The sequence below is a fragment of the Cynara cardunculus genome, assembly GCF_001531365.2.
Source record: "Cynara cardunculus var. scolymus isolate 2C chromosome LG 9, CcrdV1, whole genome shotgun sequence".
In the NCBI taxonomy this organism is placed as follows: domain Eukaryota; kingdom Viridiplantae; phylum Streptophyta; class Magnoliopsida; order Asterales; family Asteraceae; genus Cynara; species Cynara cardunculus.
In genome coordinates, this window is record NC_037536.1 from 6,232,275 (window position 1) to 6,247,860 (window position 15,586).

General features: G+C 34.2%; 1 protein-coding gene and 3 pseudogenes across 1 annotated transcript; 2 read left to right on the forward strand and 2 right to left on the reverse strand.

Annotated features, from left to right (window-relative positions):
• Positions 1 to 3,075: 3,075 nt before the first annotated feature.
• On the forward strand, positions 3,076 to 3,891 carry LOC112517705 (CASP-like protein 4B1). The gene is made up of 3 exons (XM_025125091.1): positions 3,076 to 3,347; positions 3,431 to 3,572; positions 3,659 to 3,891. Exons 1-3 carry the CDS (start codon positions 3,076 to 3,078, stop codon positions 3,848 to 3,850), a joined length of 606 nt encoding a protein of 201 aa, XP_024980859.1. The 3' UTR covers positions 3,851 to 3,891.
• Positions 3,892 to 4,141: 250 nt separating this feature from the next.
• Positions 4,142 to 6,494, reverse strand: LOC112517706 (annotated as a pseudogene).
• Positions 6,495 to 10,385: 3,891 nt separating this feature from the next.
• On the reverse strand, positions 10,386 to 12,177 carry LOC112518141 (annotated as a pseudogene).
• A 434-nt stretch (positions 12,178 to 12,611) lies between these two features.
• Positions 12,612 to 13,227, forward strand: LOC112517707 (annotated as a pseudogene).
• The last annotated feature ends 2,359 nt before the right edge of the window (positions 13,228 to 15,586 follow it).

A 15,586-nucleotide genomic window follows, 5' to 3' on the forward strand; every position in this document is an offset into this window, starting at 1 on the left:
AGAAAAATAATTGAAACTTGTATGATCAATCATTTAATAAATATATTGTTTCCTAAATAATATAATATATATATACTTGTAAAGAAGAAATCAAGTGATGGAGAGAGTGAAAAAAGTTTACCTGGTTTTTTTTTTGTTGTTGAATAATAATGGTTTGTAAAATAAAGAATACTTCAAATGATAAAGAAGAAGAAAAAGAGATTTATTGATGGACAAATCGTAGATGAGCACATGGAAGGGTTTGGAGGTTTCACCTCCAAGAATGAAGATGAAAAGGTTGTAGGATAAACTTTTTAAAATTACCAAAACTACCTTATCCTAATGAATTTCATGTTATAAATATAGGAACGGGAAAGTCTTTTACATATATCAAATATTTTAAAAAATTATTAATCTAAGAAAAAAGAATGATAGGTTTCTAATGTTTCGAGGATGACACCTTATTATGTTTGGTTTCTCCTTTAAGAAATAAAAATATTAGAAAATAATTTCCAAGCCYAATGCTAAAGAAGGAAAAAATCGCAATAGACCGATCAACATCGATGTCTTAAAAACCATATGAAAGATTACCGATATTAAAAAATCATAAACCAACTTTTTTGATACACTCTTCTAGCATCAATGCAAAAATATTCTAGCATAATGTTTATCAAGTTTATGGATAAACAAACAAAAAAAAAATACTTATTTTTATGTTTTACATATGCTTAAAAAATGTTATCTTATTTCATCAATGATTCATATATCACTTTATCCACACAAAAAAAGATTCATATGCCTGCATAATTCAAATTTTAGTGTGAATGTCTCCAATTAAAAGACGAAGTAATATACTTACATCAACAAAAACTCATATCATATATGTCTTCTTGAATGACGCCTTAAATCAACAAAAATGCAAATCATCTCCACAAAAACTGAATAAAGGAATAATTGAGAGATTAAGAGAGATTGTTATGTTTAAACAATGTTACCTTATTTTATCAAGAATTCATATGCTACTTTATCCACACAAAAAATATTCATATGCCTACATAATTTCAGCTTTAGTGTGAATGTCTCTGATTAAAAGACGAAATATTATACTTACATAAGCAAAAATTCATACCATGATGTGTCTTATTGAATGACGCCTCAAATCAACAAAAATACAAATCGCCTCCACAAAATTGTAACTGAATAGAGAGGAAGAATTGAGAGATTAATAGATAGATTATCATAGAGGTATACCATGAAGAGAAGATGAAAAATTATAACCGAAAAGAGAGAAATAATGAGAATTAAAAGATCAGTTATTAGAGAGAACATGAGTAGGTTGAAGTAATTAGTGAATATCAAAAATTAAAAATAAATATTGAGGTGAGAAAAGCTTGAGAAAAGGAGAAAAATGATAAAACATTTTCTAGCTTTGAGAAGAGGCCACGTCATTGCACGTGCTTTCTTCTTTAATATATATATATATATATATATATATAGATATCTCCGATTAAAAGACGAAATACTATAGTTACATAAGCAAAAACTCATATCATGATTTGTCTTATTGAATGACGACTCAAATCAACAAAAATACAAATCGCTTCCACAAAATTATAACTGAATAGAGAGGAAAAATTGAGAGATTAATAGATAGATTATCATAGAAGTATATCATGAAAAGAAGATGAAAAATTATAACCGAAAATAGAGAAATAATGAGAGTTAGAGATCAATTATTAGAGGGAACATAAGTAGGTGAGAAAAGCTTGAGAAAATGAGAGAAAGGATAAAGCATTTTATAGCTTTGAGAAGAGGCCACGTCATTGCATGTGATTATAACCGAAAAAAGAGAAATAATGAGAGTTAAAGATCAATTATTAGAGGGAACATGAGTAGGTGAGAAAAACTTAAGAAAATGAGAGAAATGATAAAGCATTTTCTAGCTTTGAGAAGAGGTCACGTCATTGCACGTGGTTTCTTCTTTAATATATATATATATATATATATATATATAGATTATGTTGAAAAGGGTATTTCTATAGATTTGTAGAACCTTAAGAACCTGAGCTAAAGATGTAAAGATTTGGAGGTCACTGGTGTACATTTGATGAAAGTTCAAGGACCGTTTGTGTATATATCTTGTTGGGTATTTAAGCTTTTGTTTTGTGTATTGTAGCTATTATTTTTCTTTCAATCGATTCATTTTTCTTTTTCAGTCTTCTCTCATCATTGTAAAGTCTCTCATCTTCTTAAGAGCTCTTAGGGTTTCTGTTTACTTTCATTCATAAATAAAAGTTTGTTTAGTTTGAACAAGTCCAAAACACATGATCGTCATGAATTCTTGTTAATTTTGCATTGCCATAATCGGCATCTACACATCTTTTACTAACTCTATTTTGCAGCACTAACCTATCAAACTATTATCACCTGCATGTATGTCTAAATTATACAATTTATACTGTTTTGGACACAACTGTTTGATCGTGATTAAAGTTTGTGTTTTCATAAAGACCCAACGTGAGCAAAATACCAATATAAAGTTTGAAAGATTATGTAATTAATATGTTGTCACTGAACGGAGGCCGTTTCCAAAGGTTGAAAGATGATAACTTGAAGAAGTCGAAGTCGAAGTCGAAGTCAAACAAAAAGGCAAAAGACAAAAACTTGACCATATAATTGTATCATATTTTTATTATGCTATTTGTTCTGCAAATCTATTTTTCAAAGCCGTTACCTCCGGTAATTATATGTTCAACGTAAGATATATAATACATTAATATTCACATATCTTTCACCGCCCAATCAGATAAGCTAAAATTGTATCTTTGAATTACCATTCATAATACCCGTATCACATATTTTTCAAATATATGGTTTCAATCAAAGGAGGAATAAAAATCTCTCGTGGCCATGGAGGTTCAAAAATGGTGACTCCAAACTACCCGTAAAACGGACGGTCGTCTTAAAATTAATTGGTTCGCATAGTGGGTAGGATATTCTGCGTAATAAAAAAAATGTGATGGATTAAGTTAGCCATGCATCGTTAAAAAGTAGTTTAAAACAGTGCTGAATAATTTTCAATTGCTTTGGATAAAAATGTCATCGGAGGCAACGGCAAAAGCATCATCGGAAACACCACAGCCAACGCCACCACCAAATGCAAAGGATGTGGAGAGCCAGAACCAGACTCCGCCACCAGGCTACAGCGTCGTAGGCATTTTCAGGCGATGGCGTCATGAAGATATTTCAAAGAAGGGAACGTTTGGATTACGAGGTTCCGCTTTGCTTTTTTCTCTGCTCGCTTTCATCATCATGGCTAGCAACAGACATGGTGATTGGAGAGATTACAATAGATACGAAGAATTTAGGTTTGGATAATCATCATCACCGATACTTATCCAGCCTTCGATTTCATTCATTAGATTCATCTAATTTCTTATTCCAAAAACAGGTATGAATTGGCAATAGCGATTTTGTCATCAATCTATAACGGATTTCAAGTTTGGAGGCAATATCGTTTGATTTCAACGGGAAAAGAATTACTTTCGTTTTCCGATCAGAATTTGGCGCTGATCGATTTCGTTGGCGATCAGGTCTGTAATTCCGATGATCATGTTTTCATTTCAAATTAAACATCGATTCTTAGGGCGTACTAACATCCCGATTTTTGAAAACCTAGATCATGGCGTACCTATTGATATCGGCAGCATCATCGGCGGTTCCGATGACGAACCGGATGAGGGAAGGAGCCGACAATGCCTTCACCGATTCGTTAGCAGCGTCAATTAGCATGGAGTTTTTTGCGTTTTTCATCCTGGGATCATCTGCCATTCTCTCAGGGTACAAACTAGTAAAATCATCTTGCATCTAACAAAATCAAACCTTCTAACTTCACTTTTTTCGATTTCGATTTCCCATTCTTATAACTTAATCTTGTTACATATATAACATTCAAACACATGGAATAAAGTATCATATCCTGTAACTTAATCATGTTTTTATTTCAAAATCAGGTTCAAAACTTGTCAATACATTCAAAATCTATCTATCAACTTACTATTACACATTTTTATACGACCTAGAATTGTTTGTTCCTACAATTGTTTATATGAGGTCATGTAAAACCAAGTTTGTTGCAGTGAATACCAAAATGGTCATGATTTCAGTCAAAAAACGAGTTGAAGATGATCTCGTTTTGCGGTTCTTCCTTAGTTTTTTATGAGAAGTCTTTCACCCAGAATTGATTTGTGTAAGAACTTTCAGAAAAGCCATAGTTTCTTGAGTTCTCTAACGTTTGTAGAATATTAGGAGTTTGACCATTGATGTTACTTGAGTAGTTTAGCAAAGGACTATTGGTCACAGACCCGTAATTGGTGCTAGTCTTGGTGGTGTTAGACGATGTCGATGGGTGGTTGATGGTCGAGCCGCCGGTTCCACCACCACGGGGCATGGGTGCATGATGGTTGTGTTTGGCTTCGTAGGTCGTGATCACAGCTTGTGGATCATTTGAGGCTCGTTCTACTAGCTTTCGCACCGGACACCCCGTGGTTGTGCATTTGTAGTAGCTTCTAGGATTTGGGTTTCCTTTAACTACTTTTTGCCCGTATTTTCTCCATCGATATCCATCATCAAGAATATCAATCTCACTTCTGGTTTGAATAACGACCCTCGGATCTTGAACAGTTTGACTCCCAACATACGATATCTCTTCACTCTCGGCCTCATCTGATTTCCTGCAGAAGAAAAGGGAAGAGATCACAATTTGAATCATTTTCCTTGAATGAAGATGCTTCTGACTATGATATCATTTTAGAATATGTAGAACCATTGATTCTCTCTCTAAAAAAACCGTTATCAAGAGGTAGCAGATGTGAGACTCTAACATTGTTAGAATATTTGGAACCATGCTTCTCTTTTCAATAAAGCCCATATAAAGAGGGGGAGTCCTAACATATATAGAGGTTGGATGGACCATGTCTAACTGATGTAAGCCTCTAACATGACACACCCCTTCGAGTGGATGCTCAATTGGTGTGGCGGGTCCATATAAAAACTAGACACCGGCTCTGATACCATGTTAGAATGTGTGAAATCCTTGATTCTTCTTCTAAAAGAGCCCAAGAGGTTCCAACACATAAAGGTTGAACGGATCTATAGTTGATGTGGGACTTCAACAATATATATGAACAAAACCTTACCATCTCTTAGCCTCGGGCTCATTGTCACCATCATTGCCCAATTTACTATTCGAAGATCCTTGCTCGTACCCGTCTTCTCCAAAGGAAACCAAGGAACGTTCAGAAAACGGCTCATAACTTGTTTTTTCAATCGAATGATGTAACATGGTGTCTTGGAACAAGTTTGACGACGATTTCTTCATGTTTTGAGGCTTCGGATGACTATGTTTTCCTTGGTAAACAATCTCGGTGATATAGCCATTCAAATCCTTTTCAACTTTCTTTCTCGTTGGGCAATCGGGATAGCTACACTTGAAATAACTTCGGGGTCTTTTGCCCCCTTTGACCTTTTTTTGACCATATTTTCTCCAATTGTAACCATCTTCATATTTGTCTTGCTCTTTGGTGGCTTGAATCTGGTCAAAACTGCAATTGGTTTGAAGAGATTGTACTGATTCTTGTTCTACTTTCATTGAGAAGTCAATTTGTTTGGGTTGACTATTGACATTCCACTCTACAACTTGACTTTTCATAGATTCCTCCTGCACCAAAATAGAAAACACAATCAAGTTTTTCATCGGTCTACATTAGATTTTTTTATTAACTTTGATATCCAACTCGCTATCCGAGCCAACTAATTTCAGTACGACCAAGCAGATAGCCCGGAGTCACCGCATTTGAACCTCTATGGCCACAAGGGGATTTTTATTCCTTATTGGATTTGAACGTAGGACTTGTACTTTTAAACTTTGGAGCCAAACTCAAACCAATCAGACAGTAACCATACAAATGAAAAATATAGAACATCCGGCCAGAAATGTCAACTTTTGACTATCCTGAAAGTTTGGACTTGAGATTAAAAAGTCAAAGAACTAGAGTTTTGAAAATTGAGGAAATTGCATACCATCTTGTTTCCAGAAATGGAAGAAGAGGTAGTAGCCCTTGGTTGGGATTCAAAATTGTAACCAGAAACATCTGTCTTTTCCTCCATGAAATCTAAACCAGAATAACTCCAAGTTGTTGGAGATGATTCAATCTGCAACAATAAAAACAAAATAAACAAAAACAAAAACTACCCAACAACCCAATCACATTAAAAATCAAAACTTTATGGAAAAAAAAAACAAACACCATCTTTGGATTTTAGAAACTTACATTGGAATTGAAGGGGAATGAAGGAAAATCCAAGAACTGATTTGGGTTTGCAAACAAACCCCAGTTAAGTTCTTCATTCTTGTTGTCATTTGAAACAAGATTACTTAAAGAAGTGTTGTGAAATGGAAATCTTGGGTGTTGAGAATTTGAATCATAAGTGTTGTTCAATCTTGAAGGATCCATGATTCCTTTTTCTTACTCAAAAACTCTTGTAAAACCCCAAAAGTCTTGTGTGTTGACCTTTGTCTTTTGATAAACTAAAGAAAGTCAAAGACCCACACAAAGAGAGAGAGAGAGATGTTGATTTTGGATTATGAAGATTTTGGGGTTTTCCTTTTTAAATGATTTGATATTGGGGGGGTTTGTTTGGTTCTGGGAAGGTAGTGATTAAGAACTGGTGTTAAGTTTTGACAATTTCTCTTAGTCAAACTATGACTTAGTTGCTTTTAAGTAGAATGGGTGAACTGAAGAAAGAACCTTCATTATTGACCATTTCTTAATTTCGATCTTCAAGATTGTCCAATTTTAGTGATAGTGACCTTTTCCTCTATCAACGTTCAAGGTTGTTACAATAAGATTGGATTTATAATCACATCACAATGGTGGTGCTTGATTAGTTTGACCTTGGCTCTAAAGGTCAAAAGAACCAGTACATGGTATGTTCAACTACAAGGAGGAATAAAAATCTCCTTGTGGCCATGGAGGTTCAAATGCGATGACTCTGGACTATATGCAAAGCAGGTGGTTCACCCTGGGATTAGTCGGGTCACATAACGGGTTGGATATCTAGGTTAATAAAAAAAAGATGGTTAGGTATTCCAATAGATTATTCTATATATAGGGTTTAAGTTTGTAAGACCAAACAGTTGTTCGTTTTGTATATAAAAGTGTTACAATAAGTTTATAAGATGATTTTAAACGTCTTAACAAATATATTTTTAAAGTAAACCGTTGTATTAGTTTTTTGCAGGACATTTTGAATTAAAGCTTTATAGACATTATTTTTAAATGTTGTCGTCTAATAATATTAATAAAACATCTTATTTCAACACTTTTTAATAGGATAAATAATTATTTGGTCTTACAAGTGTTATAAAGCAGCTATTATGGACACTTACAAAGTTTCAGCGTCCTATAATTTTGTTGTAATGAGTCGTTAAATCGAACGTATTTAAATGTGTCTTGTTTAAGAGTAGAATGACTTACGTTCTAGAATTTGACTGAGGCGGTATCTGGATCCATCTTGTATTTCTTTGGGTTATCAAAGTAACGATGAACCCTTCTTGGATCACCAACTTCGCTTGCATAGTCTGCGTTAACCAAACATCCGATCTCCAACTGAATCCGCTTTGACCAATTTGCATTTGTGTCAAATTTGTGAATTTCTTAATTGTTACACAAGATTTTTTTTCACAAGTTGTTTCATTGTGAAATTTCCCTATGCTACAAGAAGCTTGGCGCATTTTTCGTGTTGCACTTCCAATTTTTCACTCAACAATAGTGTCAAGTTGTAAATTTCTAAACGGGTGTTTTTTCGGTTATAGTCAATGATTATTTTAACGACAAATTTTGCATTGTGCCTCCATTTTTTCACTCAACAATATTGTCAAATTGTTATATTTCTAAACAGATGATTTTCAGTTACACTCAATGATTACTTCGACGACATCTTTGGAAACAGAAGGCCCTACTTGGAAACCAACAACTTTGAGAGTCAAGATGGTGTGTGGCCAATTTGAATTAGAAGCTTGGAACACAATTTCGAACTCGAGTTAATATCGAGCAAAAAGCAAATCAAAATCACGAATTATAGACTTGAGAGAGTTACAAAGAACGAGAGCAAATAGAAGTAGGTATATGAAAACCCAATAAACCTTGCTATGCATTTCGAAAGTGGCAAAATGGTAAGTAAGGGTAATGGCAATGGCAAAGTTGTAATATATTCAAATGGCAAATTTGTATAAAGGTCCGAAAACTTACTCTTTCATTATAACTGGTCCCGGTCCCATAAAATGTCAAGTAGCCACTTCCAATTAAAATGGAAATCCTAAAATGTCTAATACAACACATACCAGATAATCATCACTACCCTCACTTATCTTATCAGATAAGTTTTCGGCTATCAAAGTGATACTGTAAGATTGTTGATAAGTGTCTCTAATCTGATAAGCAAATTCTCAGTTCTTGCCATGTCTCTCACTGTATAAGGTTCTCGATCTTCGCCATGCCTCTCACTGTATAAGGTTCTCGATCTTTGTCATGCCATTCTCAATTGGTAATGTAAGTGACCAGTAAGGACTTGCCCGGTAGCATTTGGTAAACGGGCCATTACTGGTACGGTAGTACTAATATTTTCTTCACGACTCAACTCTATCAACAATAAGGGATTGTTTATTAGCAGCTTAATAAGCTTAGTAGCACTCACAGCTTATTTGGTTAACTATACATGACAGTTAGGTAGTGACTTGATGATATAGAAAATATTTTTCCCAAACCTGTCCCTTCCAATTAATAAAAACACACTCCTCCCATTTATGGAAAAAAAATCTTCATAATCTATACAGACAGATTAATTTACACAGACAACTTTATCATATAGAACTTAACTTAAACCTAACCAAACACACCTATGTAACACCCTCTTCCCGAGATAGAAAAGGAGGTTACGTTCAAACTTAAAAACAACTACAAACATAAGCATACTGGGTTATAAAATGCGTACAATATCATTTTTCCTCGTATTCATTGTGGGATTGAATGTCATTAATTTATAAGAGAATGAATTTAAAAATTGTACTTATAATTTAACTCTAGTTAAATCAAGATAACAACCCAACCAAGAGTTTGTAACAGATTGAGAGACTTCCCTCACCTCTAGTCCATAACTAATTTAGGGGTTGTTTGTTTACGTCTTAATAGTTTCATTAAGAGGCAGTTTTTGAATCGTTAAGAGGCAAATCTTGTTCCACAAAAAAAGCATGTCTCTTAATAGTTCTAAAATCTTCTGAATGATTATGTATCATAGGTCTCCCTTAACCATTCAGCGCCCTAATTTTATTGTAAACAATTACCAAACAATTATATTTCATTTTGCACTATATCATGAGAGCCACTTAATCATTCTGCACCAAACCATTCAGCAACTACCAAACAACCCCTTATTGTTATTACATGAAGTACTATTAAACCATATTTAAAAGAACATAACAAAATAACAATAGCCATGAACGAGACCTCAATCTTTTTTTTAATACTAGCTTCACTAGCCTACAATCGCCATCAACAAACCTCTTAGATAGGAGGATACTTTGAATCCTATAATTATTTTTAGTTTCCTCTTGAATACCTGCTGTGAAGAAAGAAATGCGGCTGAGCCAAACGCTCAGTATGTGGATTCAAATATAACAAAACAAATAATCGAACCAAATGACGATGTAACATGCAAAAAGAATCTAAATTTGGACAATGAGCATACTTTTGACATGCAAAAAGACACCTTAGCCCAAAAATCACATTTTGCTTGTGTCACAATAAGTCGTAGTAAACATATCCAGGTTTTCAAAAACGTATTGTATGCAGTAATCCGACAAATGAGCGATTTGTTATGAATTTTACAAATAACACAAAATTTTCAAAGTGAAATTCAACAGATTTAAAAAACAGCGTTTGACGTTTCTACCAAACCAAACTCATCCACGAATAGACATGATCAAACTATCAACTAATCGAACGGAAACGTAAAATAATTTTGGTGGAAGTAAGAACGTGATTATTCACCAATTCGAACGGAATGAGTTGAACGAAAATCAAAGAAACCGTACACGTATTTAACAAAACAAATAAACACTTGGAATTAGGAATTCGTGCACATATGTAACGAATCAAATAAACGTAAGCGTAAATTAACACATACACAACGGAACGAATAAACAGAGAGGGGGAAATAAAGAATCCGTACCTTTAACTAATATCTAAAAATCTCTAACGAATCTAACAAAAGCTAGGAAATCCCGAAAGTTTAACAAACGGAATTTGAGAACTAAAGCATCAGAGGGCATACAAACTTGAGGCTTACCTCCATGCGCTCAAGCTCGTAAATAGGTGCAGTTTGGTTGTCCTCAAACCACTGGGTCGTATCAGCGATACTCCATGTTCTTCAACGTCTCAGGGGGCACCGTCTTCCTGATGATGTATTCTCTCATCCGATTCTTCATCTTGTATAAGCAATCGTCCAATGCATCGTATGCATTTGCTTTCTTCTTGTATTCTTGGTCCTCATGTTTGTACTCAACCTCCCCATAGCTCTTTGATTCTTGGTCAAGTCCTTATTCCATCTCCTTTTGAATTCCCGAACACAATGATTCACCATGCAAATGGGTGTCACCAGCAACAGCTTTAACCTCAAAGGACCCTCTTCCCCAATGGTTATCAGAGAAACATCAAAAGTGCCACCACCCAGATCAAAAACAAGCACATTCGTTCATCTTGCCAGTAATATCATGCTTATTGTCTAAACCATATGCAATTGCAGCTGCAGTAGGCTCATTGATCATTTGTATGGCGTTTAATCCAACAATAGCGCCAGCATCCTTCGTTGCTTGACGTTGTGGTTCGTTAAAATATGCCGGCACTGTTATTACAGCATTTTTCACAACTATTCCAAGATATGCCTCAGCCATTTCTTTCATCTTAACGAGTATCACTGATGAAATCTCTTCAGCAAAAAGTTCCTTCTCTTGACCTTTATACGAGACAACCACTTTTGGTCTGTCTGCGTACCAAACGCACCCTAAATGGCCACAACTTCGTGTCTTCTTTCACTTTGGAATCACTGAATCTCCTTCCGATCAACCTCTTAGCATCTGAAATCAATGTTTAACGAAGGTGAAACCAGGTCCGTTCCTAACATTTTATAGGTCTCGGACAAGATGTAAAAAGTGGCCCTTGATAAGTACGAAAGAATCTCAATATATTGTTTTTATCGTCAGAAATAATGTTGAATTCAAAAATATTAATAATTCATATAAAATTGTTTTCCAAGTATTTTTAGATGTCAAATCAATCAATAGTTATTTTTAAATTAATATTATCTATTATATCATTTTTGCATAGCATTGTAAATTCATTCCACTGCCAAACATATTCTATGATACCTTTAGTATATAGATTGACATTATTTGGGTTCACAATATTAACTATTTAAAGTAACATTTTATGTAAATCGATATAAATAAATTGGATTTCCATGTCATATCAGGGTAATGTTTTCATCACCACGTTCAAACAATATAGCATGTAGTTCTATTTCTTGCAGGCCCTGGACGTACGCCCGACCCGGCCCGCCCTCCCAAGGACGGCCCTGGGTGAAACAAACATATCAATAAGGATTTCGATTCCTAAAACCCTAAAATGGAACAATTGGGGTAGTTGTAGTTGAGCTTCAAAAGTTTAAATTGTAACAGGGATCAAAAACTCGAGGCCATGATTGAGCCTCTAAATATTTCATTGAGAAACAGTGTTCTTACAATTAACAATTTAACTCCGCCATTCACAATCCATATCTTCTGGATGTTGCATACATCTCCGTAAGAAGTATCAAAAATTAAACGAAGAGCATTCCATAAGAAGTACAAAAATGAGTTGACTGACCAAATATAGTGTTAGCAGTGTTCATTGGTGCTTGGTTTTTGGCACCATCGCCGATGAGTCGTTCATCATCAAGGAAAGCAACAGAAGACGGAGTGATTCTGTGGCCTTGATCATTGGGAATGATCTCGATCTGATCATGCTTCTAGACCGCCACACACGAGTATGTAGTTCCAAGATCGATGCAGATCGTCGGTGCTCCGATTCCTCCTCCGTCCATTACAAGTAAAATGCCTCTGCTTTCCCTTTTCAAACCATCATGTTAATGCGCCACAAAAGACACAGATTATTTGAACAATAAATTGCACTTTTGGTCCTTGTGGTTTTCTAAAGGGAAAAGTTCAAAAAAACCCAACGGACTTTACTGTTTGAAACGATTAAGTCCTTGGACAATTTTTTGGAACAAATAAACCCTTGGACTTTACAAAATTTGTTAAATAAATCCTTAGATTTTACAAAACTTATTAAATAAATCCTCATCCCTTAAAATCGTAACCTGTAACCTGAATAGAAGGTAACTTAAATTAAAAAAAACTTAAAAGAATCCTAAAAACTCATCTCCCTCCATCGCTCCCTCCCCTCCCGTCTCCTTCTCCCTCTCGCACACCGTTTGAGATCACATCACCCCTTCCCTTCCCTTCCCATCTCAACAAAATGGTCTCACCGGAAACAACTCCTCCTCCTCTTCCTCCGGCCACCGCCAGTCCCCGGATTTCCTTCTCCGGCGATTTCCTCGACGATGCAAACTTCATCTGTATTACCCCACAAGATAAAGAAAAGGAGATCAAAACAAGGATCGGCGAGTTTGAGTTTCTGTCCGGCGACCATGCTGACCGCCGACGAACTCTTCTTTGAAGGAAAATTACTCCCCTTTTGGCAGAATGAAAAGCTGAATAAAATCAGCATAAAACCTGAAAAAGTGGTTGCAAAAGAGGCAGTGACGATGAAAGAAGATGAAAACAACAACAACAACAGAATGAGTTGGTTTATCGACGAAGATCCTTCTCCTCGACCACCAAAATGCACAGTTCTATGGAAGGAGCTATTACGGTTGAAGAAACAAAGAGCATCTTCAGTACTTTCACCATCTTCATCCACTTCTTCTAACTCTTCTTCAAACTCCATTGATGATCAAGATTCAAGCAAGAAAGAGAAGAAGCAGCAGGTTAAGAGAATTAAAAAAGGGTTAGAGAGAACCAGATCCAGTGGTATAAAGATTAGACCCATGATCAATCCTGTAAACTTGATTTCAAGATTTTCGATAACATGAATACAAGTTGCGATCATGATCAAGGAATTGGTGGGTCCAAAAATGGATTACAGGGAGCAACCCTGAAGAACAAACCCAAAAGACACAACAACATCAACGTACCAGCTCGTCGCCGCCATTAACTTTTGGTAAAATTATGTCCAAAATTTGTATGCAGATTATTATGCTTTGGATACAACTTTTGTATATTTTACAAATAGTAATGAGAATGGTATATTTGTTTTTTTTAATGTAAGTACTTTTTTCGTTCAAAAAATATTTATGAACTTGATCGTTTAAAATATGAAAATCCATTGTTTTTTCGTACCTTTTTCACTAACAAAATGTATTTAACATATTTTAGAAAGTCCAAGGACTTATTTTTTTTCGTACCTTTTTCACTAACAAAATGTATTTAACATATTTTAGAAAGTCCAAGGACTTATTTAACAGGTTTTGTAAAGTCCAAGGACTTATTTAACAGGTTTTGTAAAGTCCAAGGACTTATTTAATTGGTTTTGTAAAGTCCAAGGGTTTATTTGTTCCAAAAAATTGTCCAAGGACTTAATCGTTCCAAACAGTAAAGTCCGTTGGTTTTTTTTTGAACTTTTCCCTTTTCTAAATTGTTAAAAGGATTGTTTGTCGGTTACTGAATGATTTAGTGTAGAATGATTAAATGATCAAAATAATTTAAAGGCTCTTATGATATAATACAAAATAACATATAATTATTTGGTAATTATTTAGAATGAAATTAGGGCGCTGAATGGTTGGAAGAGCCCAAGATACAAAATCATTTAGAGGGTTTTTAAACCATTACGAGGCGGACTTTTTTTTTGTCAAACAAGATTCACCTCTTAACAATTCAGAGACCACCTCATAATGGAACTATTAAAAAATAAACAAAACAGAAACTAAGTCTTTATTACAAGATCCGCATTAGCTATGCTATAAATTTTTTAAAATATAATATTAAAATTCAAAAGTTAAAATCTTTTAAGAAAAATTACATCCAAATTCAACGGTTATTCTATTTTACTAATTCTATTATTAATTATATTATTAAAATATTTAATAAATCTAATAAATTATTATTTTTCTTCTGAACATTTAATTTCAATGTCCCTATTAATAAGATAGAATTAAATAAGCACAAGGGTGGCGTCTGATTGGTTGGAGCTTGGCTCCAAAGGTCAAAAGTACCAGGAGATTTCAGGTTCAAATCTAAGGAGAAATAAAAATCCTCTTGTGGTCACGGAGGTTCAAATACGGTGACTTTAGGCTATCTGCAAAGCAGGTGGTCGCCCTAGGATTAATCGGCTCGCATAGCGGGTTGGATATCTAGGTTAATAAAAAAAAGAATTAAATATTATTTATCTCTCCTCAATATGGAGTTTTATAAATTTCTTCAAATTTGGAGAATTTTACCTTTTTTATCTCTATTTTAACATACAAGATAATATATGTTGGAGTATAAATTTGATAAAATCTCACTTTTCTCTATTTTAGCATAACTATCGGAGATACTCTTACTATTTTATAGTTTATGAACAAATTTTATAGAGTTTCTTTAAAATTTGTCTTAATTGATCAGGGCATTAACTAAAGAACTTGTTTCGTTAATCAACTAAATCAATGATGAACTGAACATCAAAGTCTGTTAATGTTCATGGCATCTAAAAACATTTGAGAGCTCGTTGATAAATAAAAATTAAAGTGAGTCATAAATTGATTATCGTTCATTGCTACGAATCTCCCTTTACTTGTTTGTGTACGTGTTTTAATTACTTGAGTTACTATTATGGTCTTCTGATCTCCTTTTACTTTCGGTTTTATTTTGTTTTGAAATCATAGAACTTCAATCCATTTTACAGCTAACCCTCGTGGAATCGATCCTATTTATCACTAGTGCAATTAATTTTGTATTATTAGTATTTGTTATCCTCGACAACCACCACAAGTATAGAAAAAGGCATGAGTGTAGAAGTAAAAAAACACCACCTCAAGAAGAGTTCATAGCCATCAAAGGGCCTTTGGTCTAGCAGTATCGTAGCTTTTGGCTTCTTAGGAGGTTAGGGGTTCAAACCTCACTAAAGGTGAAGAAGGTATATAAGTTTATTTGTTACATTTATCGTATATAATATTATATACTTCAAAAAAAAAGGTTGATAGCCGATTTTAATTTTCGAATGCAAAAATTGTTGTTAAAAACATTGTCAAATGAAATGATAAAATATATACTTCATTTATCGAATTATAAAAACCAATAATAATTTTAGCATTTTATATAATTCAACACCCAAATGTGCTGACCAAACTACTTAAAACCAGTTGTATGTTTTTATCATAGTCCACGTCAGTAGATAAAACCAACTATTCC